At 36.6% G+C, this 27347-nt stretch overlaps 1 protein-coding gene across 1 annotated transcript in view; it reads right to left on the minus strand.

The window, feature by feature from the left end:
* The window catches only part of myo1f (myosin IF), a 35763-nt gene extending 9640 nt beyond the window's left edge, over window positions 1–26123 (minus strand). The window contains exons 1-22 of the mRNA XM_058073840.1: window positions 25972–26123; window positions 23304–23432; window positions 21746–21835; window positions 20228–20322; window positions 20069–20156; window positions 19909–19998; window positions 17964–18095; window positions 17699–17833; window positions 15341–15473; window positions 14899–15095; window positions 14743–14823; window positions 12641–12727; window positions 12392–12478; window positions 11118–11285; window positions 7872–7957; window positions 7686–7767; window positions 6752–6858; window positions 6575–6673; window positions 6354–6498; window positions 6166–6280; window positions 3954–4123; window positions 2284–2429 (exon numbers count right to left, since the gene is read on the minus strand). Coding sequence (XP_057929823.1) covers window positions 2284–2429; window positions 3954–4123; window positions 6166–6280; window positions 6354–6498; window positions 6575–6673; window positions 6752–6858; window positions 7686–7767; window positions 7872–7957; window positions 11118–11285; window positions 12392–12478; window positions 12641–12727; window positions 14743–14823; window positions 14899–15095; window positions 15341–15473; window positions 17699–17833; window positions 17964–18095; window positions 19909–19998; window positions 20069–20156; window positions 20228–20322; window positions 21746–21835; window positions 23304–23432; window positions 25972–25974 — 2465 coding nt within the window. The 5' untranslated portion in view covers window positions 25975–26123. The remainder of the gene's footprint in view (window positions 1–2283; window positions 2430–3953; window positions 4124–6165; window positions 6281–6353; window positions 6499–6574; window positions 6674–6751; window positions 6859–7685; window positions 7768–7871; window positions 7958–11117; window positions 11286–12391; window positions 12479–12640; window positions 12728–14742; window positions 14824–14898; window positions 15096–15340; window positions 15474–17698; window positions 17834–17963; window positions 18096–19908; window positions 19999–20068; window positions 20157–20227; window positions 20323–21745; window positions 21836–23303; window positions 23433–25971) is intronic.
* Between the last annotated feature and the right edge of the window lie 1224 nt (window positions 26124–27347).

Consider the following 27347-nt stretch of genomic DNA (forward strand, 5'->3'; position numbering starts at 1 on the left):
CATATATATACATATACACATACAGTGAAGAAAATAAGTATTTGAACACCCTGCTATTTTGCTATTTCTCCCACTTAGAAATCATGGAGGGGTCTGAAATTTTCATCGTAGGTGCATGTCCACTGTGAGAGAGATAAACTAAAAAGAAAAATCCAGAAATCACAATGCATGATTTTTTAACAATTTATTTGTGTGATACAGCTGCAAATAAGTATTTGAACACCTGTGTATCATCTAGAATTCTGACCCTGAAAGACCTGTTAGTCTGCCCATTAGAAGTCCACCTGCACTCCATGTATCATCCTGAATCAGATGCACCTGTTTGAGGTCGTTAGCTGCATAAAGACACCTGTCCACCCCATACAATCAGTAAGACTTTAACTTGTAACATGGCGAAGACCAAAGAGCTGTCCAAAGACACCAGAGACAAAATTGTACACCTCCACAAGGCTGGAAAGGGCTACGGAGCAATTACCAAGCAGCTTGGTGAAAAAAGGTCCACTGTTGGAGCTATCATTAGAAAATGGAAGAAGCTAAACATGACGGTCAATCTCAATCGGAGTGGAGCCCCATGCAAGATATCACCTCGTGGGGTCTCAATGATTCTAAGAAAGGTGAGGAATCAGCCCAGAACTACACGACAGGACTTGGTCAATGACCTGAAAAGAGCTGGGACCACCGTTTCCAAGGTTACTGTAGGTAATACACTAAGACGTCATGATGTGAAATCATGCATGGCACGAAAGGTTCCCCTGCTTAAACCAGCACATGTCAAGGCCCGTCTTAAGTTTGCATATGACCATTTGGATGATACAGAGGAGTCATGGGAGAAAGTTTTATGGTCAGATGAGACCAAAATAGAACTTTTTGGTCATAATTCCAATAAGCGTGTTTGGAGGAAGAAGAATGAAGAGTACAATCCGAAGAACACCATCCCTACTGTGAAGCATGGGGGTGGTAGCATCATGCTTTGGGGGTGTTTTTCTGCACATGGGACAGGACGAGTGCACTGCATTAAAGAGAGGATGACTGGGGCCGTGTATTGTGAGATTTTGGGGAACAACCTCCTTCCCTCTGTCAGAGCATTGAAGATGGGTCGTGGCTGGGTCTTCCAACACGACAACGACCCGAAGCACACAGCCAGGAAAACCAAGGAGTGGCTCCGTAAGAAGCATATCAAGGTTCTAGCATGGCCCAGCCAGTCTCCAGACCTGAACCCAATCGAAAATCTTTGGAGGGAGCTCAAACTCCGTGTTTCTCAGCGACAGCCCAGAAACCTGACTGATCTAGAGAAGATCTGTGTGGAGGAGTGGGCCAAGATCCCTCCTGCAGTGTGTGCAAACCTGGTGAAAAACTACAGGAAACGTTTGACCTCTGTAATAGCAAACAAAGGCTACTGTACCAAATATTAACATTCATTTTCTCAGGTGTTCAAATACTTATTTGCAGCTGTATCACACAAATAAATTGTTAAAAAATCATGCATTGTGATTTCTGGATTTTTCTTTTTAGTTTATCTCTCTCACAGTGGACATGCACCTACGATGAAAATTTCAGACCCCTCCATGATTTCTAAGTGGGAGAAATAGCAAAATAGCAGGGTGTTCAAATACTTATTTTCTTCACTGTATATATACATACATATATACACATACATACATATATACATATACATATACACACATATATATACACATACATACATATATACATATACATATACACACATATATATATATACACATACATACATACATATATACATACGTATATATATATATTTACATACATATACATACATATATGCATATATACACATATACATACATATATACATATATATACATATACATATATATACACATATATACACATATACATATACACACATATATACACATATACATATGCACACATATATATACATATATACACACACACACATATATATACACATATACACACATATATATACATATACACACACACATATATATATATATACATATACACATATATATACATATACACACATATATACACACACATACACACATATATACATATACTATACACACACATACACATATATACATATACACACACACACACACACACATATATACATATACACACACACACACACACACACATATATATATATATATATATATATATATATATATATATATATATATATATATATATATATATATATATATATATATATATATATATATATATATATATATATATATATGACTGGGATGCAAAACAATTCACCTGAGCGAGATGCCACCGATGCTCCCAAACTCCAGTTTTCGCTTTAGCACCTCCTTTATTTGCCCTTTCTCCGGACCTTTCTTGACTTTCTCTCGACCAATCAGATAGATGCCCTTGGGGGTCAGGATCAAATCTCTCTTGATGGACTATTTTGTGAGGAAAAGAGGAAGTGAGAAAAATGAGCAATGCCAGAAAGGAGAAGAAGCTGGGAAGTGTAGTAACTGGGTGAAGTTCAAACAGTAAGTGTTTCAAGATGGGGTGCGTTCACACAAGTCCTATACTCCCAACTCAAGATCAGAGAATAGTACTGAATTTCGAAGTACTATACAAAAAGTATACAAAACTGTGGTGAGACCATCCATGTTGTTTGGTCTAGAGCAGGGGTCTCAAACTCGCGGCCCACAGGACACTAGTTTGAGGCCCCCCGCCTTGATATGAAAGTTTAATGTTAGTGCGGCCCGCGCAAGTTTGATATGGATGCTGTATGGTATCATGTACCCAGAAAAAATTATTACGTTTGATTAATGTTCATGTTAAAGGTTAAATAACTGTTAATAGTTATCCTCCCTATCCGTGTGGAAGTGGTAAGTTTTTGGCTATTTAAGTTGAAAGGAAATAACTTGAAGGCTACCGTTTAGGTCCCTAGCTCTCTAGTTTGCGAGTTAGCATGTGTCTCAAGACCCTGCGGTTGCGCAATATGTTGTAAATAAAAAAAAGTATAAATGTGACTATAGTCGTGTTTTGTCATGTCTACAGGGCTCTAATAATGCTTTGTTCATTTTAATCTGAAAAAAATAATTTGTCTACCCACCAACTATATGTGGTTTCTTAAGTTTTTATTATTTGCAGTTTTATTATTATTATTATTATTATTATATTTATTTATTTTTTACAGATTGACTGATTTTCTTTATTCTTGATTTGTTTATTTAGTTTTCCTCTTATTTTGTGTAGAAAAATAAAAATTAAGATATTTGAGAACAGTGGAATGTTTTATCAGAGCTTTTCTTGTAGAAAATTGGAACCAAAGCAAAGGTTATTAATTTTTCTGTTTTTCATAAATGCGTTTTTTTTTTTGAAAACCTGAGGCGGCCCAGTCTCGCCCAGACCCTAGCTCCAGTGGCCCCCAAGTAAATTGAGTTTGAGACCCCTGGTCTAGAGACAGTGCCCCTGAGGAAAAATACAGGAAGCAGAACTGGAGATAGCAGAGATGAGGATGCTGAGGTTCAAATTGGGAGTGACCAGGATGGATAGGATCAGGAATTAATCCATCAGAGGCACATTACAAGTTAGAGGCATTGGAGACAAAGTCACAGAGGCCAGACTGAGATGGTTGGGACAAGTCCAGAGGAGACCTAGTGAATATATTAAAATATATTATACGTAGAAGAAGACCAAAGAGGAGGTTTATGGATGTAGTGAAGGAGGACATGAGGGTAGACAGATGCGGAAGACAGGGATGGATGGAGGAGATTGATTTGCCAAAAGAGAAAAAAGAAGAAGATATTCAATTCGAGTGACGAGTGGACCAAAAATGTAAAACAGATACTTGGTGGTCAAGTCCAGCCTTGACCAAAACGAACCATGCTAGCAGAGCAATTGGACTCTAGAACAAAAATGTGTGAGCGCACCCGAAGTTCAATATTTGGTATGTTCATCCAAAGTTTCACCTTGAACCTTCGATCAAACTTGTTGACCGAGTCCGCAAAGTCAACACGCTCCCTCTTGGCTAGGAACTGCCTCAGCTCAGGTCTCTGTTCTAGACCCAGGTAGTCTCCGACAAAGTTCCTGTTGATGCTGTTTTTCCTCCTCTGTTTGGAGTTGTATAGGATGTCCGAAGCTGTTGGGGTCAGAATGGACAAGACATAATGATGAACTAGGGCCTTCGGGGACAGGGTCAGGTTCTATAAAAGCAATCTTCACTCGATAAATGTACTGCAAAAAAAGGTCAGTAAGGATAATTCATAATGCCGCCTACAGAGAACATACTAACTCCTTATTTCTAAAATCACAAATACTTCAACTTGCTGATATAGTTAATCTTCAAACAGCTAAAATAATGCTAAATAAGGCTAAAAATAACCAATTAGCTAAAAATTATTTGAAACACTTCTATGCTAGGACTACATTATGCTAGCCATAGCATTTCAGTATGTGGAATCAAACTATGGAATGGATTGAATAAGGAAATCAAACAATGCACAACGATGAGCCAATTCAAGAAACAATACAAGCAGTTGATGTTTGCTAAATACAAGGATGAAGAGTCTTGAACCAGTCATGATGTGCTATATATATCACTACTACTACTACTACTACTACTACTACTATATCACTACTGACACTTACTATGGTACCCATTATGTCATTGGATGGTCATATCACCTTGTACTTTGGTACAGGACAAAAAATTAAATTAAATTAAATTAAATTAAATTAAATTAAATTAAATTAAATTAAATTAAATTAAATTAAATTAAATTAAATTAAATTAAATTAAATTAAATTAAATTAAATTAAATTAAATTAAATTAAATTAAATTAAATTAAATTAAATTAAAATTGTTAATTTAAACAATAAAATAAAATAAAATGACATTAAATTAAATTACAACTGTTAATTTAAACAATTAAATTAAATTAAATTAAATTAAATTAAATTAAATTAAATTAAATTAAATTAAATTAAATTAAATTAAATTAAATTAAATTAAATTAAATTAAATTAAATTAAATTAAATTAAATTATTAATTATTATTAATTGTTAATTTAAACAATTAAATAAAAATAAAAATAAAAATAAAAATAAAAATAAAAATTAAAAATAAAAATAAAAATAAAAATAAAAATAAAAATAAAAATAAAAATAAAAATAAAAAAATAAAATAAAAATAAAAATAAAAATTAAATTAAATTAAATTAAATTAAATTAAATTAAATTAAATTAAATTAAATTAAATTAAATTAAATTAAATTAAATTAAATTTAATTGTTTAATTAAACAATTTAATTAAATTAAATTAAATTAAATTAAATTAAATTAAATTAAATTAAATTAAATTAAATTAAATTAAATTAAATTAAATTAAATTAAATTAAATTAAATTAAATTAAATTAAATTAAATTAAATTAAATTAAATTAAATTAAATTAAATTAAATTAAATTGTTTAATTAAACAATTAAATTAAATTAAATTAAATTAAATTAAATTAAATTAAATTAAATTAAATTAAATTAAATTAAATTAAATTAAATTAAATTAAATTGTTTAATTAAACAATTAAATTAAATTGTTTAAATTGTTTAATTGTTTAATTGTTTAATTAAATTGTTTAATTAAACAATTAAATTAAATTTAATTTAATTTAATTTAATTTAATTTAATTTAATTTAATTTAATTTAATTTAATTTAATTTAATTTAATTTAATTTAATTTAATTTAATTTAATTTAATTTAATTTAATTTAATTTAATTTAATTTAATTTAATTTAATTTAATTTAATTTAGAAAGCAGGAAGTGAACAAATGTAACAGTTACTGATTGTAAAAGTACCAGATGGAGGGGTAGGATTTAATAAGCTTTGCTTCTTCCTACTCCTTTTGGACATGTGGAACTGGGAACTGATTATGTGATGCATTCAATTGTAATCTGATGCATGTTCAAATGAAATAAAACCATTACCATTATCATTTTAATTATCATTATCATTATCATTATCATTATCATTAGCATTAGCATTAGCATTAGCATTAGCATTAGCATTACCATTACCATTACCATTACCATTACCATTACCATTACCATTACCATTACCATTACCATTACCAAGACCAATGTGACAGTCAATGCGTCATTGCCGCATGGTTTGAAACCCACCCTCTTCTCTCATCTGTTCATACTTCTTCCTGGCACTGTATCTTCTCCACGCCTTCTGAATGGTCCTGGCGAAAGTGTCAAACTTCCTCTCCCTCATTTCCTCAAGAAGGAACAGCTAGGAAGAACACATTCAGGTTCTTACACACAGACATCTATATAAGTCTATAGTCTGAAGTCGTGTTTATTACCGATTCTGGGTTTTTAACAAAGATTTTGGTGCGGCCCATCTGGTATTGGTCCATATCCATATTAACAGAACGGAGGAGGTGAAGGACCCCCTGCTGCTCCGGACCCCTCCAATGAGGCCATGTTTGATCAGTCAGAATGGCATACCTGGTAAGGTATGGATCAGTTGCAAAAACTGAAAATAATCAAACTATACTACTCGGTGGGTTTCTTTTGTTCAGACCTTTGCAGGAATTTAGTGAAGACCCTGCGGTACGCAAAACCAGCTCTTCGTACACGGATGTTTTCTCGAAGTCCCAGGTATTCCACTTGATGCTTAACTCTGAAAAAAAAAACACAGCAAAAGATGAACAAAAAATGGGTTATGTTTGTGTGTGTGAGTCCAGGTTTTGACACTAACCTGCTCTCCTCCCAGTCTTTGGGCCTTTTAGTCTCGTTGGGTTTGATACAGCGGATATAGTGGGGGGTACACCTCATTAGCGTGTTCACCAGGTCGTTCGCTTGTCTCTGTGTGCAAAGTAAAAGTCTGGACCAACTGGTTCAAGACTCTTCATCCTTGGATTTAGCAAACATCAACCGCTTGATACATTATATCATTGGATGGTCATATCACCTCGTACTTCGGTACAGGACAAAAATTAAATTAAATTAAATTAAATTAAATTAAATTAAATTAAATTAAATTAAATTAAATTAAATTAAATTAAATTAAATTAAATTAAATTAAATTAAATTAAATTAAATTAAACCAGGAAAGCAGGAAGTGAACAAATGTGACAGTTACTGATTGTAAAAGTACTAGATGGAGGGGTTATTAAATTAAATTAAATTAAATTAAATTAAATTAAATTAAATTAAATTAAATTAAATTAAATTAAATTAAATTAAATTAAATTAAATTTAATTTAATTTAATTTAATTTAATTTAATTTAATTTAATTTAATTTAATTTAATTTAATTTAATTTAATTTAATTAATCCTTGTATTTAGCAAACATCAACTGCTTGATACAAGGATGAAGAGTCTTGAACCAGTCATGATGTGCTATATATATCAATACCACTATTATTTAATTAAATTAAATTAAGAAAGCAGGAAGTGAACAAATGTAACTGTTACTGATTATAAAAGTACCAGATGGAGGGGTAGGATTTAATAAGCTTTGCTTCTTCCTACTCCTTTTGGACATGTGGAACTGGGAACTGATTATGTGATGCATTCAATTGTAATCTGATGCATGTTCAAATGAAATAAAACCATTACCATTACCATTACCATTACTTTTGTCTTTGTTGTTTAAAAGAATGCAAAATAGGTTATTCCATTTTTTTACCTTGATCTTGGAGCCGGCGGTAGTTGGCCTGCTTTTCTTGTCCGTGTTGAGGTTTTCGGGGAACAAGCTGCGAATGAAGTCACTGTGGCGGCAATATTCAGTAATATATATTCAATATTCAAGTAAACGTAGCTGCAGTGAGCGTGTTATATTATTATATATCGTATATTGCCGGTGAAGACCTACTGTTCACTGCTTTGCATCAACTCGATAAGGTCAGGGAAAAGAACGTCACGGTTTCTCTCACAGAAGCCGTTGATATCATACGACACCTGAGATGACAACAGAGCCTTAATGCTAATACTACAGGATCAATGGAATTACAGTGATCAAACGGTAGCTAGCAATATACAACACAAGTACTACTACAAGTTTAAAATTAAAAACATACATTTTAATGTTTTCTCATAATGCATCTAATTCAAGCAAAGCATTCATTAGTACCTGCCGGGGTGCTGCAATGACGTCAGCCTCCCTCTGGGCTTCCCTGGGGGACAGAGGCAGCATTGCGATGCCATCCATCCATCCATAGTACCACTTGTCCTCCAATGAAATGCTTTTATACTCGTATTGGTACTTGTGCTATATATTTCCCAGCGACCTTTGAGTGTTAAGTTGCTGTGTGATGAGTTTAGCGTTTTTTTTGTAAAATGACAAAATCAGAGTATTATACTGTCTAATGACCTCCTGCAATTTTCAATGGGTTGTTTTCATAGCTCATGATTGGCTCCTGTCAAATCTTTGTCACGGATTTGTGCCACAATATGCTATTTTATGTCATTTTATAATCCGGTGTGGCTTATATATATACACATTTTTTTCCTTTACATTTAGTAAGTGCAGCTTAGACACTGGGATTAATGGTAATTAAAATTAAAAAAATTAAAATTTAAAAAAATTAAAAAAAAATTAAAAATTAAAAAAAATTAAAAAAAATTAAAAAAATTAAAAAAAAAATTAAAAAAAATTAAAACATTTAAAAAATTTAAAAAAATTTAAAAATTTAAAAAATTTAAAAAAAATTTAAAATTTAAAAATTATTTTTTTAAAAAATTTATTAAATTTAAAAAAATAATTAAATTAATTAAATTAATTAAATTAATTAAATTAATTAAATTAATTAAATTAATTAAATTAAAATTGTTACATGGTTGAATACGGCCTATTATTAGATAGAAAATATTCACATCTGGGGAAATATTATGTATGTTTAGCCTAAATTAAGCATACAAAATGTCTAAACAAACTAAAATACAAATATAAGGCATTCAAGAGACGCATTCTGAGACATGGATGAACTGTAGCTTTCTCTACTGGTCACTAGGTGTCAGTAGTGTTGCCGGGGCCAACATAACGGGGGGCACAATAATCAATAATAATAATTTTGCGGCCTTTATGTACACAAAGCTGAACTCCGAAACTCGGACGTCAATTCCTGTTCACTTTTATTTCAGGTACACTAAAGTGTTCATGTGTTGAGGGCTCTATTAATGTTAAAAAAAATGTATTTAGAAGGTCGTCAACTTATAAATGTTCCAGTTATAAACAAGGAATTCTACTTTGTGGAAAGTCGGTTATCACAGTCGGGTCTGGAAGGGATTACTGTATAGCGTTTTACAGTAAAACTGTTTACCTTGTCAAAGCTTCAAGGTCCAGACCACATCAAGATCAAACCCGTCACACACCAAAAGCCTTAATTATTTGGTAATTCTAAACAGATTGTATCCAAACTTTGTGGAGTTTTTGGTGGAAACTGACCTTGACTTTAAGGGAATCATTCAGTCAAAAATCATGGACATGGACTCAAATTACTTCTGCATATTTTGGCAATATACCCTCACACATTATAGGGACAAAAGTTTGGGAATGAAGACGTGAAGGCCATACAATGTAGGTCTAGTGGTTAGCGCGCAGACCTCACAGCTAGGAGACCCGAGTTCAATTCCACTCTCGGCTGTCTCTGTGTGGAGTTTGCATGTTCTCCCCGTGCATGCTTGGGTTTTCTCCGCCAATTAACCTAGCATGTTTTTGGAATGTGGGAGGAAATACCTGGAGTACCTGGAGTACCTGGAGTACCCAGAGTACCCTGATTACCCGGAATACCCCCCCTACACACACACACACACACGATAATTGATAATTCATACCTGTATGTAATAATACTGGTATATAATGGTGTTTGATGCAGTTGCAAGTGATGATGATGGCTGGGTTTGTTTGACAGATGAGGAACAGTATTACAAGTGACATTTTGATAAGTTGGTACTGTATTGCGGAGACAGGAATCACAAACTTTGGGTAGTATGGATGATTTTTCTAATTTACAATATGACTTTATCTCTAGGGCTGCACGGTGCTTGAGTGGTTACCGCGCAGGCCTCACAGCGAGGAGACTCGAGTTCAATCCACCCATCTCTGTGTGGAGTTGGAAAAAATTGTCGTACCACCTCTTTGGGACATTTGGCCTTCCTGGTAAATTGTGCTATTATAATATAGGAATTAGCATGCTAATGTTACTAGTATACTAGCATTTTTTTGTTATTTTCATTGATAGACACATACTATAAACACCAATATCATGCTAGATGTTAATATATTAGCATTGCTACCATGATAACATGTTAACATATGTTAGCATTGCGGCTGCACGGCGGACTACTAGTTAGCACGTAGGCCTCACAGCGAGGAGAAACGAGTACAATTCCACCCTCGACGTTGTGGGTTTTCTCCGGGTACTCCGGTTTCCTCCCACATTCCAAAAACATGCTAGGTTAATTAGCGACTCCAAATTGTCCATAGGTATGAATGTGAGTGTGAATGGTTGTTTGTCTACGTATATGTGTCCTGTGATTGGCTGGCCACCAGTCCAGGGTGTACCCCGCCTCTCGTCCGAAGACAGCTGGGATAGGCTCCAGCACCCCCCGCGACCCTCGTGAGGATAAGCGGTCGAAAATGGATGAATGAATGAGATCTCCTCCTATTTTGTGTGGAAGTGGTAACTTTTTGGCTTCTTATTTTGTCTTTCCCCAACCCTTGGGCAACTCTGTGTGGAGTTTGCATGTTCTCCCTGTGCATGCGTGAGTTTTCTCCGGGTACTCCGGTTTCCTCCCACATTCCAAAAACATGCTAGGTTAATTAGCGACTCCAAATTGTCCATAGGTATGAATGTGAGTGTGAATGGTTGTTTGTCTATATGTGCCCTGTGATTGGCTGGCCACCAGTCCAGGGTGTACCCCGCCTCTTGCCCGAAGACAGCTGGGATAGGCTCCAGCACCCCCACGACCCTCGTGAGAATAAGCGGCATAGAAAATAAATGAATGAATGAATGACATTTGACTGACTAATGACATAACTGTACACAAGTGAAAGCATCTTCTGAGACAGAAATAGTTTTTCTCCATCTACCAAACTGTGTCATGTGACAAGAAGTACCTTTCCAGCGTAGTGATGTATAACAAAGCCTGAGTTCCAGCTGTTGAAATGCTCGTGCGTTCCTACGGCGGCCTGCAGTTTCTGCAGCAGAGTACCATCTGCACCCTCGCCTTTGGCATGCATGGTGGCACACACATCATCCAGAACACTCATCACACCTGGAGGATTCTGAATACAGCAGGAAGGAATACAATATATTAGCAAGAACATAGTGAGCGGATTTTATCGGGGGGAAAAGTGGCCGCGTGTTGTTGTGGGGAAACACTTCTATGCTAGGACTACGTTATGCTAGCCATAGCATTTCAGTATGTGGAATCAAACTATGGAATGGATTGAGTAAGGAAATCAAACAATGCACAACGATGAGCCAATTCAAGAAACAATACAAGCAGTTGATGTTTGCTAAATACAAGGATGAAGAGTCTTGAACCAGTCATGATGTGCTATATATATCACTATATTGACACTTACTATGGTACCCATTATGGCATTGGATGCTCATATCACCTCGTACTTCAGTACGTGACGAAAATAAAATAAAAAATTAATTAATTTAAAAAATTTAAATTTTTAAATTTTTAAATTGTGAAATTGTGAAATTGTGAAATTTTTAAATTGTAAAATTTTTAAATTTTTAAATTTTTAAATTTTTAAATTTTTAAATTTTTAAATTTTTAAATTTTTAAATTTTTAAATTTTTAAATTTTTAAATTTTTTAATTTTTTAATTTTTTAATTTAAAATTTTTAAATTTTTACATTTAAAATTTTTAAATTTTTACATTTAAAATTTAAAAAATTAAAAATTTTAAAATTTTAAAATTTTAAAATTTTAAAATTTTAAAATTTTAAAATTTAAAAATTTTAAAATTTTTAAATTTTAAAATTTTAAAATTTTAAAATTTTAAAATTTAAAAATTTAAAAATTTAAAAATTTTAAAATTTTAAAATTTTTAAATTTTTAAATTTTTAAATTTTTAAATTTTTAAATTTTTAAATTTTTAAATTTTTACATTTTTACATTTTTACATTTTTACATTTTAAAATTTTTAAAATGTTTAAATTTTTAAATTTTTTTTTATTATTTTTTTAATTTTTTAATTTTTTAATTTTTTAATTTTTTAATTTTTTAATTTTTTAATTTTTTAATTTTTTAATTTTTTAATTTTTTATTTTTTTAATTTTTTAATTTTTTAATTTTTTAATTTTAAAAATTTAATATTTGGGTCCATGTAAACATGGCTATTGTTGTTAAAGAGATTATTAACAATCTTACCAATTTATTTTCAATTAGGTCGCATACAATCTTGTTGTTGAAGTATTGAATGGGTGTCCACTTGATGCCCTCTTGAACGTACTCCTCCTGCAGCGGGATAAGAAGAGAACTGGAACTGGACTGTAATCGCATGTCGTAGCATTACCGAGATGCCATGCAAAAACGTTTTTTAGCCTCTCATGTGTCATTTTTGAGGTTTCAGGTGAACATTAGTGTCAATGCATCACACTCAGGATTATCAATAAATACCTGCTCAGCCTTCAGAGTCAATTCGATGAAGATTTGTTGCAGTTTCTCATTGACAAAGTTGATACAGAACTGTTCAAATCCATTTCTCTAAACAAAGAAATGCAAATCCAGTCAGTCAATCACCCTTGAAATGGAAAAAGCTGGTCGTAGTAAAGTCACCTATATTGTACTGGCTGGCCATTAAGCATCTTTACAATGTATATACTTTTATTTAGATATTTTATACAAACAACCATTCACACTCACATTCATACCTATGGACAATTTGGAGTCGCTAATTAACCTAGCATGTTTTTGGAATGTGGGAGGAAACCGGAGAACCCGAGGAAAACCCACGCATGCACGGGGAGAACATGCAAACTCCACACAGAGATGGCCGAGGATGGAATTGAACTTGGGTCTCCTAGCTGTGAAGCCTGTGTGCTAACCACCCGGCCGCTGTGCAGCCCTGGTTCAGTATATTTTTCATCAAAATAGTAGTCATGCCAAAATGTTGTGTTGCTGCTGGATGTTCACAGTATCTGAGTGATACTGTCGTGGGGGTGCTGGAGCCTATCCCAGCTGTCTTTTGAGCGAAAGGCGGGCTACACCCTGGACTGGTGGCCAGCCAATCACAGGGCACATATAGACAAACAACCATTCACACTCACATTCATACCTATGGACAATTTGGCGTCGCTAATTAACCTAGCATGTTTTTGGAATGTGGGAGGAAACCGGAGTACCCGGAGAAAACCCACGCATGCATGGGGAGAACATGCTAACTCCACACAGAGATGGCCGAGAGTGGAATTGAACCGTGGGCTCCTAGCTGTGAGGTCTGCACGCTAACCACTCGACCTCAGTGCCGCAAGTAGTATCCAATATTAATAAAAAAAACCATATTTTGTAACCATTACAAACTTTCTATCAATATTAGAGCCCTGTAGACATAAAATAGCACCCCTATAGTCACATTTACACTCATTTTATCCGATATAGTCAATAAATGATCACAAAAAATAAATAAATGTCTTACTGTACGCGTGGACAGGAAGTGATGTCAGAGATTCAGTTCATTTAGAAAATTTTAATGCTTAATTTTGGCAAAGAATATGTAAAATGCTATTTAGGACTAATAATAGGTCATAGTCCTCACAGGAGACCAGGGTTCAATTCCACCCTCGGCCATCTCTGTGTGGAGTTTGCATGTTCTCCCCGTGCATGCGTGGGTTTTCTCCGGGTACTCCGGTTTCCTCCCACATTCCAAAAACATGCTAGGTTAATTGGCGACTCCAAATTGTCCATAGGTATGAATGTGAGTGTGAATGGTTGTTTGTCTATATGTGCCCTGTGATTGGCTGGCCACCAGTCCAGGGTGTACCCCGCCTGTCGCCCGAAGACAGCTGGGATAGGCTCCAGCACCCCCGCGACTTTCGTGAAGGAAAAAGTGGTAGAAAATGAATGAATGAATATACTCGGCTGCACGGCGGTCGAGTGGTTAGCGCACAGACCTCACAGCTAGGAGACCAGGGTTCAATTCCACCCTCGGCCATCTCTGTGTGGAGTTTGCATGTTCTCCCCGTGCATGCGTGGGTTTTCTCCGGGTACTCCGGTTTCCTCCCACATTCCAAAAACAGGTTACATTTGTTCACTTCCTGCTTTCCTAATATAATTTAAGTATTTGTTTTTTCAATTTTTAATTTTTTTGTTTATTTTTATTTATTTATTTATTTATTTTTCTTTGACATACAATATGATAATATGATATGACCATGATGACCACTATGATATGAAGGGGCGGCACGGCGGTCGAGTGGTTAGGGCGCAGACCTCAAAGCTAGGAGACCACGGTTCAATTCCACCCTCGGCCATTTTGGGCCTCTCGCCCAAAGACAGCTGCGATAGGCTCCAGCACCCCCGCAACTTTTGTGAAGGAAAAAGTGGTAGAAAATGAATGAATGAATGAATGAATATACTCGGCTGCACGGCGGTCGAGTGGTTAGCGCGCAGACCTCACAGCTAGGAGAACCGAATTCAATCAAGATATTTTGTGTGTTTTTGTGCAATGACAATAAAGGAAGTCTAATAAAGGACAAAAGGAACCTGAAGTTGATATTTACCTGGAATATTTCAAAACCATATATATCCAGTACGCCGATGCTGAATTCTTCATGCGGTTTTTGGATGGCTTTATTAATGGCCTGGACAGGAGAGAAAGAGAGAATTAAAAAAAAAAACAAAGAGATAAAAAAATGCAAATTTGTAAGTCAGACTACCTCCACCAGGTAGTCAAAGAGTCGTGCGTAGAGGGCTTTAGCCAGGGCGTCTCTGGTGTAGGTGGCTTGCTCTTGGTTCAACGTCACGTTGATGGACTCGGACTTGCCTCCCCACTTGGAGTCCATTTTCCGACTGGTCAGCTTCTCCTGCAGACGGTTGGGGTCGATGGCCAGCAGGTAGGCTGGGAAGGCGAGCACTGGTGGACCATGAAGAATACGCATTCAAATGTATTCTATTTGTGGATGCGAGTTAAAATCCTAATATTGGCTCAGCGGTGAGAAAACAAACAAGTGATGGTGGCTTGTAATTTTAATCACATGCCATGGGGGCAAAAAAAGACAATTAATTTATTCACCAGGGAACGCATGTGTACCTGCATGCTTGATTGAATGTGTGTGTTTGTGTATAACCGGTGTGTGTTTGTCACGTTTTGTCACTCACAGTCCATGCTTTCCACTTGCCCGTAATTCCCTGCTTCTACGAAGCTGATGTTCCCCAGGTGGAGGATGCCGGCAACGATCTGCAGCACCTGGGCCTGTATGTCACCTGGGATCCCGATCACCTGCATGGCTTCCTGGAGACCACACGGCACAAATAATGAACGGGTACCACTGTGGAGACCTGTTATCTATTAACGTCTCCACCAGCCGCTTCATTAGGTACACTCGCATATATTGGTATATATATTTGCAGGTGTACCTAAAGTAGTGACCATTATTGAAAATACAGTATATCCAGGGGGTGTCCGTTCTAAAAATATCATTTAACAAGAAAAGTGAAAAAAAAAAAAAAATTTAAATGGCATAAATGGGAAAAAAAATCAGCTGTAATTTTACAATAATAAATATTCAGAGAAAAAAGTTGTAATCCAATGAAAAAAAGTTTAGAATATGGTGAGGAAAAATAATTTTGGAATAATTTTGGGAATAAAGTCGTCATTAGAAATAAAAATGTATAAAATTAATAAAAAAAAATAGATTTGGAACATTGAATAAACCAGCAGGAAAGGGGGGAAAATACAGTATATCCAGGGGGGGACCGTTCTAAAAATATCATTTAACAAAAAAAGTAAAAAAAAAAAAAAAAAAAAATTTAAATGGCATAAATGGGAAAAAAAATCTGCTGTAATTTTACAATAATAAATATTCAAAAAAAAGTTATAATCCAATGAGAAAAGGTTTTCGAGACTAAGATCATAATATGGTGATAAAAAATAATTTTGGTTGCAAAAAGTTGATGTATTGGAAAAAAACCCACACAAAAACAAAACAACAAATACAGTTTTGGAAAATTAAGTTGAGGAAAAAGTTATAATATAATAAAAAATGACAAAATATTATGGGAACAAAGTCGTCATTAGAAATAAAAATGTATAAAATTAATTTAAAAAAATTGATTTGGAACATTGAATAAACCAGCAGGAAAGGGGGGAAAATATAGTATATCAGTATATCCAGGGGGTGTCCATTCTAAAAATATCATTTAACAAGAAAAGTAAAAAATAAAAAAAAACATTTTAAATGGCATAAATGGAAAAAAATCAGCTGTAATTTTACAATAATAAATATTCAGAGAAAAAAGTTGTAATTTAATGAGAAAAAGTTTTACGAGACTAAGATCATAATATGGTGATAAAAAATAATGTAATTTTGGTTGCAAAAAGTTGATGTATTGAAAAAAAAAACACAAAAACAAAAAAACAACAAATAAAGTTTTGAAAAATTAAGTTGCGGAAAAAGTTATAATATAACAGTCTCCAGTCTAAAAATATCATTTAACAAGAAAAGTAAAAAAAAAAAAAAAATGTAAATGACATAAATGGGAAAAAAAATTCAGCTGTAATTTTACAATAATAAATATTCTGAGAAAAAAGTTGTAATCTAATGAAAAAAGTTTTATGAGACTAAGATCATAATATGGATAAATGGATAAAAAATTGATGTATTGAAAAAAACACACAAAAACAAAAAAACAACAAATAAAGTTTTGGAAAATTAAGTTGCGGAAAAAGTTATAATATAATAAAAAAAAGACAAAATATTATGGGAATAAAGTCGTCATTAGAAATAAAAATGTATAAAATTAATACAAAAAATAGGTTTGGAACATTGAATAAACCAGCAGGAAAGAGGGAAAAAAAGTCGTATGTTAACTAGAAAAAAGTGCAATTTTCCTAGAATAAACTCGTAATATTATGAGGAAAAATAATAATAATTATTAATCATTATTTAGTAGCACAGAGTTGAAATATTAAAGAAAAATTTTACAATAATAAATATTCAAAGAAAAAAGTTATAATCCAATGAGAAAAGGTTTTCGAGACTAAGATCATAATATGGTGATAAAAAATAATGTAATTTTAGTTGCAAAAAGTTGATTAAAAAAAAACACACAAAAACAAAACAACAAATAAAGTTTTGGAAAATTAAGTTGCTGAAAAAGTTATAATATAATAAAAAAAAGACAAAATATTATGGGAATAAAGTTGTCATTAGAAATAAAAATGTATAAAATTATTTTTTTTTAAAATACATTTGGAACATTGAATAAACCAGCAGCAAAGAGGGAAAAAATTGTATTTTAACTAGAAAAAAAATGCAATTTTCCTAGAATAAACTCATAATATTATGAGGAAAAATAATAATTATTATTAATCATTATTTAGTAGCACAGAGTTGAAATATTAAAGAAAAAATATGAGCGCTTATATTGATGTAATGAGGGGAAAAAAAGGAAGCAAACACGTGTTGAAAACAAAATAAAATGCAAAATATGCAAAAAAAAAAAAATGTTGTGTACCATAGTTTCATGGAAATCTTTGCTGTCATTGGTTCCGTCCACTTTGTAGGTTCCAGACTGGTTGAGGTAGAAGTAGTAGTCCGGGGTCATGACGCCGAGGCCCTCTTTCTGCTGAGCACTAGTGCCCTCTATCAGCTGGAAGACGGAAATGCAGTGGTTTGGGAGGAAATGAACCATGTTGAAGAAGCATGAGTATGAAGTATGAAGTATGACAGGAGGAAAATTATTCATCAAAATTATTCATCATGCTTGTCCTTCGGCCAACCTGATAGTAAATGTGGAAGTTTCTTTCGTTGTCATTCTGGCTCACCACCCTCGACTTCTCCAGCAGAAAGTTGGAGATTTTGCCCCCGTCGGGCTCCCCGCCTCTGCTGAATTGAATCTCAAAGTATTTGCCCTGGTAGATGAATGACATAGTTGAAGTAGTTAGTCAGTAGTTTACAATAAATAGGGTGCTATAAACACAAAAAAACGTGCTCTATGTGGCTCAAGAGTTGCTGTGCAGCAACAGGAAACAATGGGACGTCATGTTAGGTGAAAGTATTGCCTTTAGCGTTTAACGTTTTTATGGTCGTATGACTAATAGAGTATGAGGACTCCACCTTTTAGTCATAAGTTTCCACTCCAAAGATTAAGAATGCTGATTTAGCCTACTAAAACTGAAACTGCCCACGTTGACATGTTTACCCTCAGGCAGCACGGTGGTCTAGTGGTTAGCGTGCAGACCTCACAGCTAGGAGACCAGGATCAATTCCACCCTCGGATATCTCTGTGTGGAGTTTGCATGTTCTCCCCGTGCATGCGTGGGTTTTCTCCGGGTACTCCGGGTTTCCTCCCACATTCCAAAAACATGCTAGGTTAATTAGCGACTCCAAATTGTCCATAGGTATGAATGTGAGTGTGAATGGTTGTTTGTCTATATGTGCCCTGTGATTGGCTGGCCACCAGTCCAGGGTGTACCCCGCCTCTCGCCCCAAGACAGCTGGAATAGGCTCCAGCACCCCCGCGACCCTCGTGAGGATAAGCAGTAGAAAATGAATGAATGAGTTCTCCTCCTATTTTGTGTGGAAGTGGTAACTTTTTGGCTTCTTATTTTGTCTTTCCCCACCCTCGGCCATCTCTGTGTGGAGTTTGCATGTTCTCCCCGTGCATGCGTGGGTTTTCTCCGGGTACTCCGGGTTTCCTCCCACATTCCAAAAAAAAACATGCTAGGTTAATTAGCGACTCCAAATTGTCCATAGGTATGAATGTGAGTGTGAATGGTTGTTTGTCTATATGTGCCCTGTGATTGGCTGGCCACCAGTCCAGGGTGTACCCCGAGTCTCTTGTTTGAAGACAGCTGGGATAGGCTCCAGCATCCCCCACGACAGTATCACTCGGATACTGTGAACATCCAGCAGCAACACAACATTTTGGCATGACTACTATTTTGATGAAAAATATACTGAACCAGGGCTTCAAGGCGGCCGGGTGGTTAGCATACAGGCCTCACAGCTAGGAGACCTGAGTTCAATTCCATCCTCGGCCATCTCTGTGTGGAGTTTGCATGTTCTCCCCGTGCATGCGTGGGTTTTCTCCGGGTACTCCGGTTTCCTCCCACATTCCAAAAAAAACCATGCTAGGTTAATTAGCGACTCCAAATTGTCCATCGGTATGAATGTGAGTGTGAATGGTTGTTTGTCTATATGTGCCCTGTGATTGGCTGGCCACCAGTCCAGGGTGTACCCCGCCTCTCGCCCAAAGACAGCTGGGATAGGCTCCAGCACCCCCCGCGACCCTCGTGAGGAAAAAGCGGTAGAAAATGAATGAATGAATGATTTACTCCCAGCAAAGCATTTTAGCGGTTATGGCTGCCGAGGATGCTGCAATGACGTCAGCCTCCCTCTGAGCTCCTCTGGTGGAGAGCATACAAGCATATTCAAGAGTCAAATTGCATATTGAGTACTAAAATTTGCAATGTTGGCAGGTCTGCCCCGCTATTTGAGAAGCACCGATTTAGTCCCAGCAAAGCATTTTAGAACTTATGGCTTCTGGGGACACTGCAATGACGTCAGCCTCCCTCTGGGCTCCTTTGGTGGAGAGCATACAAGCATATTCAAGAGTCAAATTGCATGTTGAGTACTAAAATTTGCAATGTTATGATATGTTATAATCTTAATACAAATACGTTAGTATTTTACACATCATAAAACAGTAGTAGTAGTACTCACAAAGCGACTAGAATTGTTGTTGCGGACGGTTTTAGCATTCCCAAAGGCTTCTAGGAGAGGGTTGGACTGAAGGATGATGTCTTTTACGTGCTGGAAGACAACAACAAGGTGAAAGTTACAATGTCAATACTTCACAAACACACTTGACGCAGTAATTTACTTGAACTTTAGCTCCTCCTCCAGATACTTTGGATATGTAGCCCATGATGTATTTGGCAGCCACGGTCTTTCCTGCACCGCTCTCACCGCTACGAAAAGTACACGAAAAAGGTAAAAGACCGAAAATAGAAAGACTGTGTGATGTAATAAATGTGGTCACCTGATAATAACACATTGATTTTCTCCATCAATCAACATGTTTCGGTACGTGTTGTCAGTCAAGGCGTAGATGTGGGGTGGGTTCTCATACTGGGCCTACACACATATATATGTAAAGAACCACATAATAATAATAATAATAATAATAATGGCGGCAAGGTGGACGAGTGGTTAGCGCGCAGACCTCACAGCTAGGAGACCAGGGTTCAATTCCACCCTCGGATATGTGCATGCGTGGGTTTTCTCCGGGTACTCCGGTTTCCTCCCACATTCCAAAAAACATGCTAGGTTAATTAGCGACTCCAAATTGTCCATAGGTATGAATATGAGTGTGAATGGTTGTTTGTCTATATGTGCCCTGTGATTGGCTGGCCACCAGTCCAGGGTGTACCCCGCCTCTCGCCCAAAGACAGCTGGGATAGGCTCCAGCACCCCCCGCGAACCTTGTGAGGATAAGCGGTAGAAAATGGATAAATGAATGAATGAGTTCTCCTCCTATTTTGTGTGGAAGTGGTAACTTTTTGGCTTCTTATTTTGTCTTTCCCCACCCACGGGCATCTCTGTGTGGAGTTTGCATGTTCTCCCCGTGCATGCGTGGGTTTTCTCCGGGTACTCTGGTTTCCTCCCACATTCCAAAAACATGCTAGGTTAATTAGCGACTCCAAATTGTCCATAGGTATGAATGTGAGTGTGAATGGTTGTTTGTCTATATGTGCCCTGTGATTGGCTGGCCAATTGGAATGTGGGCGGAAACAGGAGTACCCGGAAACTCCACACAGAGATGGCTGAGGGTGGAATTGAACACGGGTCTCCTAGCTGTGAGGCCTGCATGCTAACCGCCGTGCAGCCCCAAACTTGTTATGCATCTTCAAAATGAACCAAATAACATTAGAGTCATCACACAGCAACTTAACACCCAAATCCAAACCCACTCGAGAACCACTCGATTCATTCATTCATTCATTCATTTTCTACCGCTTATCCTCACGTGGGTCGCGAGGGGTGCTGGAGCCTATCCCAGCTGTCTTCAGGCGAGAGGCGGGGTACACCCTGGACTGGTCGCCAGCCAATCACAGGGCACATATAGACAAACAACCATTCACACTCACATTCATACCTATGGACAATTTGGAGTCGCTAATTAACCTAGCATGTTTTTGGAATGTGGGTAGTACGCGGAGAAAACCCACGCATGCACGGGGTAGAACATGCAAACTCCACACAGAGATAGCCGAGGGTGGAATTGAACATGGGTCTCATAGCTGTGAGGCCTGCGTGCTAACCAACCAACCCCAACCTTGTTATGCATCTTCAAAATGAACCAAATAACATTAGAGTCATCACACAGCAACTTAACACCCACATTGTATACTAGGGAATATACAAACATGTACCAATATGACATAGGTTGGATTGCAAGGTTCAGTTGTACTTTTTTGTGAAATACTATATGGATGCTAGGAGGATGTGACTTGTATTTACTTGTACTTCATATGCGACAGATGCGAGTGTAACTCACTGCTCCCTGGTACAGTTCCACTTCTCGTTCAGTGAAGTAGGGCATCTGTTTGAACGGGTTGACTGATATCAGCACGGGACCGATGTACGTCTATACAGCACAGTTAAGAAGCATAAAGGAACTAGACACAAGTCATTTCTGCTTTCATATAATCCAGTGTTATATGATTATAACAATATTAATAATGTCCGAATGTGTCCGCGTGTTTGAGACCCCTGACCTAAACAGTAGCCTTCAAGTTATTTCCTTTCAACTTAAATAGCCCAAAAAAACTTACCACTTCCACACGGATAGGGAGGATAACTATTAACAGTTATTTAACCTTTAACAGGAACATTAATCAAACGTAATATTTTTTTCTGGGTACATGATAGCAGGGTCTTGAGACACATGCTAACTCGCAAACTAGAGAGCTAGCGACCTAAACGGTAGCCTTCAAGTTATTTCCTTTCAACTTAAATCGCCAAAAAACTTACCACTTCCACACGGATAGGGAGGATAACTATTAACAGTTATTTAACCTTTAACATGAACATTAATCAAACGTAATCATTTTTTCCGGGTACATGATAGCAGGGTCTTGAGACACATGCTAACTCGCAAACTAGAGAGCTAGCGACCTAAACGGTAGCCTTCAAGTTATTTCCTTTCAACTTAAATAGCCCAAAAAACTTACCACTTCCACACGGATAGGGAGGATAACTATTAACAGTTATTTAACCTTTAACATGAACATTAATCAAACGTAATAATTTTTTCCGGGTACACGATAGCAGGGTCTTGAGACACATGCTAACTCGCAAACTAGAGAGCTAGCGACCTAAACGGTAGCCTTCAAGTTATTTCCTTTCAACTTAAATAGCCCAAAAAACTTACCACTTCCACACGGATAGGGAGGATAACTATTAACAGTTATTTAACCTTTAACATGAACATTAATCAAACTTATAATTTTTTCCAGGTACATGATAGCAGGGTCTTGAGACACATGCTAACTCGCAAACTAGAGAGCTAGCGACCTAAACGGTAGCCTTCAAGTTATTTCCTTTCAACTTAAATCGCCAAAAAACTTACCACTTCCACACGGATAGGGAGGATAACTATTAACAGTTATTTAACCTTTAACATGAACATGAATCAAACGTAATCATTTTTTCCGGGTACATGATAGCAGGGTCTTGAGACACATGCTAACTCGCAAACTAGAGAGCGAGCGATCTAAACGGTAGCCTTCAAGTTATTTCCTTTCAACTTAAATAGCCCAAAAACTTACCACTTCCACACGGATAGGGAGGGTAACTATTAACAGTTATTTAACCTTTAACATGAACATTAATCAAACGTAATAATTTTTTCTGGGTACATGATACCATACAGCATCCATATCAAACTTGCGCGGTGCCGCACGAACATTAAACTTTCATATCAAGGCGGGGGGCCTCAAACTAGTGTCCTGCAGGTACGCCACTCTTTCCGAAAGAGTAGTGAAACAGAGAAATACCAACAGATCTGTGGCGGCACATCAAAACAAAGCAAAGTACAACACAGTCAAGGATACAAAAATGTAGTCGTCCATGTATCTTTTCTTCAGGTTCTCCACAATGGCGTCCTCTGTGATCTTGGACAGGAGGACCATGTCGTCCACTCCACTTTGTTTGACATTTTGACTCTGCCAGTGGTATTTTGCCTAAATCATGGAACACACACAAATACACAGGAAATGATCAGGCTACTTATTCTCATAGTGACATTTCCCAAAAGCACCATTGCACCATGCCACGGTACGAGACATTAAAATCCGCTTCCAAAAATGTCAACTTCCTCCAACACTGATGTAAAAATACCATAAATGTGTATTTTTTTCCACTCTACATGAGTCAGTCTGCCTTTGAATGACAGTGATTCCACTCTTGTAGGTCTAAAGAGAATTTATTTGACTCCCTTGACATGAACTGTCAACTGTAGAGCCTTATAAAGATGGCCGTGTCCTAAACGGTTCAAGTTCAAGTTATTTCCTTTAAACTTAAATAGCCAAAAAACTTACCACTTCCACACTGATAGGGAGGATAAGTATTAAATGTTATTTAACCTTTAACATGAACATTAATCAAACATAATACTTTTTTCTGGATATATGATACCATACAGCATCCATATCAAACTTGCGCGGTGCCGCACTAACATTAAACTTTCATATCAAGGCGGGGGCCTCAAACTAGTGTCCTGCGGGCCACATTTGGCCCGTGGGCCGCGTGTTTGAGACCCCTGATTTACAACATATTGCGCAACTGAAGGGTCTTGAGACACACGCTAACTCGCAAACTAGAGAGTTAGCCACCTAAACGGTAGCCTTCAAGTTATTTCCTTTAAACTTAAATAGCCAAAAAACTTACCACTTCCACACTGATAGGGAGGATAAGTATTAACTGTTATTTAACCTTTAACATGAACATTAATGAAACGTAATAATTTTTTCCGGGTACATGATACCATACAGCATCCATATCAAACTTGCGCGGTGCCGCACTAACATTAAGCTTTCATATCAAGGCGGGGGCCTCAAACTAGTGTCCTGCGGGCCACATTTGGCCCGCGGGGCCGCATGTTGGAGACCCCTGACCTAAACGGTAGCCTTCAAGTTATTTCCTTTAAACTTAAATAGCCAAAAAACTTACCACTTCCACACGGATAAGGAGGATAACTATTAACAGTTATTTAACCTTTAACATGAACATTAATCAAACGTAATAATTTTTTTCTGGGTACATGAAACATTACATGTAACATTAAAGTTTCATATCAAGGCGGGGGCCTCAAACTAGTGTCCTGTGGGCCACATTTGGCCCGCGGGGCCACGTGTTTGAGACCCCTGAACTATAAAGTCACCATGTTATGGTATTGTTTTCAGTGAGATTGAAAAATAAATGTGAGAAAAATATATTTTTTAAATACCTCAAATTAAATAATCACAATTCACAATGTATAGATGCATAGTACGATGTATGTACTGCGATCTCGCAAGTGTGAAGACATTTGAGAATTTGAGGAGGAAGTGTTGTGCCCTCGCTCGTCTTCCACTTCCCCCTCTGTCAACTGGTTGCAAGCTTCTTGTGAAACTCAGCAGAAATTGGTTACGGGTTGTCGCTTTGCCTTCCTGCATCTGTTTGCAACGCTCTCTTTGCAATTTGTGCAAAAGAAATATTGTAAATATGTAATGCGACGGTTCCATCCGTACAGGATGAATTATTAATTATGTAGTAACACTGTCTGAATATTATCAGTTCATAATTCGGACACATTTAATGCACAGTCACAAAAAAAGTTGTTTGTTAGAAATAGAACACAATTTAAAAAAAAAACGTAAACATCTTAATTATGCTTTGACATATTACTAAAATAGTTCCACTAATAATGTGCACATACAAACGGCTGCTTTAGAAGCATTTATTCATTATTCATTAAACGTTCACGTCAAGGCGGGGGCCTCAAACTAGTGCCGCGTGTTTGAGACCCCTGACCTAAACGGTAGCCTTCAAGTTATTTCCTTTCAACTTAAAAAGCCCAAAACTTACCACTTCCACACGGATAGGGAGGATAACTATTAACAGTTATTTAACCTTTAACATGAATATTAATCAAATGTCATAATTTTTGTGACACATTTAATGCACAGTCACAAAAAAAGATGCTTGTTTGGTAGAAATAGAACACAATTAAAAAAAAAACGTAATTATAATTAATTATGCTTTGACATATTACTAAAATAGTTCCAGTAATAATGTGCACATACAAACGGCTGCTTTAGAAGCATTTATTCATGAAACTTTCATGTCAAGGCGGGGGCCTCAAACTAGTGTCCTGCGGGCCACATTTGGCCCGCGGGCCGCGTGTTTGAGACCCCTGACCTAAACGGTAGCCTTCAAGTTATTTCCTTTCAACTTAAAAAGCCAAAAACTTACCACTTCCACACGGATAGGGAGGATAACTATTAACAGTTATTTAACCTTAGAAGCATTTATTCATTATTCAGAAAACAGTATATAGTATATACAGTATATATATACAGTATATATACAGTATATATATAAGTATATACAGTATATATACAGTATATAGAAAAAATAGGCCCAAAAATAAGCATCACGGAGTGCTCTATCCATCCCTGAATGACACCCACAACACACCGCCATGGCTGAAATTACTCAAAACAATTAAAGGTACAGTACCATCGTCTCAGTAGACCTCTGTTGTTCCGGTCCAGTCAGGTCCACGCTTCCCCGTGAGTGGATTTGGGTTCAAAATCTGTCACACCGCCATCCTGAAGCAGTAAAGGCCAGAGGTGCCCGCCATGTACAAGACATCCAGTAAAGCTTTTGAGTTCCTCATACGCTCACAAAACCCTGTGTGTGAAACAAGAACTGCTCGAAGGTGACACACACACACACAGTATTGCACACCCACACACACACACACACACACACACACACACACACACACACACACACACTTACCACATAAGCTAAAGTCGTGACTTCTCCATTTCGGTCACACTCCACTCCATCAGGTGAAGGTTGAGATTACCTCTCGTCTAAGCCCGGTGCTGACGGTAACATTCATTCTGGACTGGTCGCCAGCCAATCACAGGGCACATATAGACAAACAACCATTCACACTCACATTCATACCTATGGACAATTTGGAGTCGCTAATTAACCTAGCATGTTTTTGGAATGTGGGAGGAAACCGGAGTACCCGGAGAAAACCCACGCATGCACGGGGAGAACATGCAAACTGGTAAACTGGTAAATTGTGCTATTATAATATAGCAATTAGCATGCTAATGTTACTAGTATACTAGCATTGTTTTGTTATTTTAATTGGTAGACACATATAAACACCACTATCATGCTAGGTGTTAATATGTTAGCATTGCTACCATGATAATATGTTAACATATGTTAGCATTGCAGCTGCATGGTACCTAGTGGTTAGCATGTAGGCCTCACAGCAAGGAGACCCGAGTACAATTCCACTCTCGGCTTTTCCATGTTCTCCCCATGCTTGCATGGGTTTTCTCCGGGTACTCCGGTTTCCTCCCACATTCCAAAAACATGCTAGGTTAATTAGCGACTCCAAATTGTCCATAGGTATGAATGTGAGTGTGAATGGTTGTTTGTCTATATGTGCCCTGTGATTGGCTGGCCACCAGTCCAGGGTGTACCCCGCCTCTCGCCCGAAGACAGCTGGGATAGGCTCCAGCACCCCCATGACCCTCGTGAGGATAAGCGGGAGAAAATGAATGAATGAATGTTAGCATTGCGAGCATGATAAAATGTTAACACCAAGTAGCATTTTTAGCCATTTTCATGTATAGGCATTTGAAGGCTTAGCACTATCATGCTAGGTGTTAGCATGCTAACAACCTAATGTTAGCATTGCTAGCATGCTGACATTACCATATTAGCAATTTTGATGAATGCAGTATGAACTTAAGCAGACACTTGGTGCTAGCATGCTAGGTGGTAGCATGGTAATGTTAGGATATACTAACATTTTTAGCATTTTCAGAAGTAGACATTTATAGAATCACTTTTATGATTCT

Source organism: Doryrhamphus excisus, chromosome 5 (assembly GCF_030265055.1).
Source record: "Doryrhamphus excisus isolate RoL2022-K1 chromosome 5, RoL_Dexc_1.0, whole genome shotgun sequence".
In the NCBI taxonomy this organism is placed as follows: Eukaryota; Metazoa; Chordata; class Actinopteri; order Syngnathiformes; family Syngnathidae; genus Doryrhamphus; species Doryrhamphus excisus.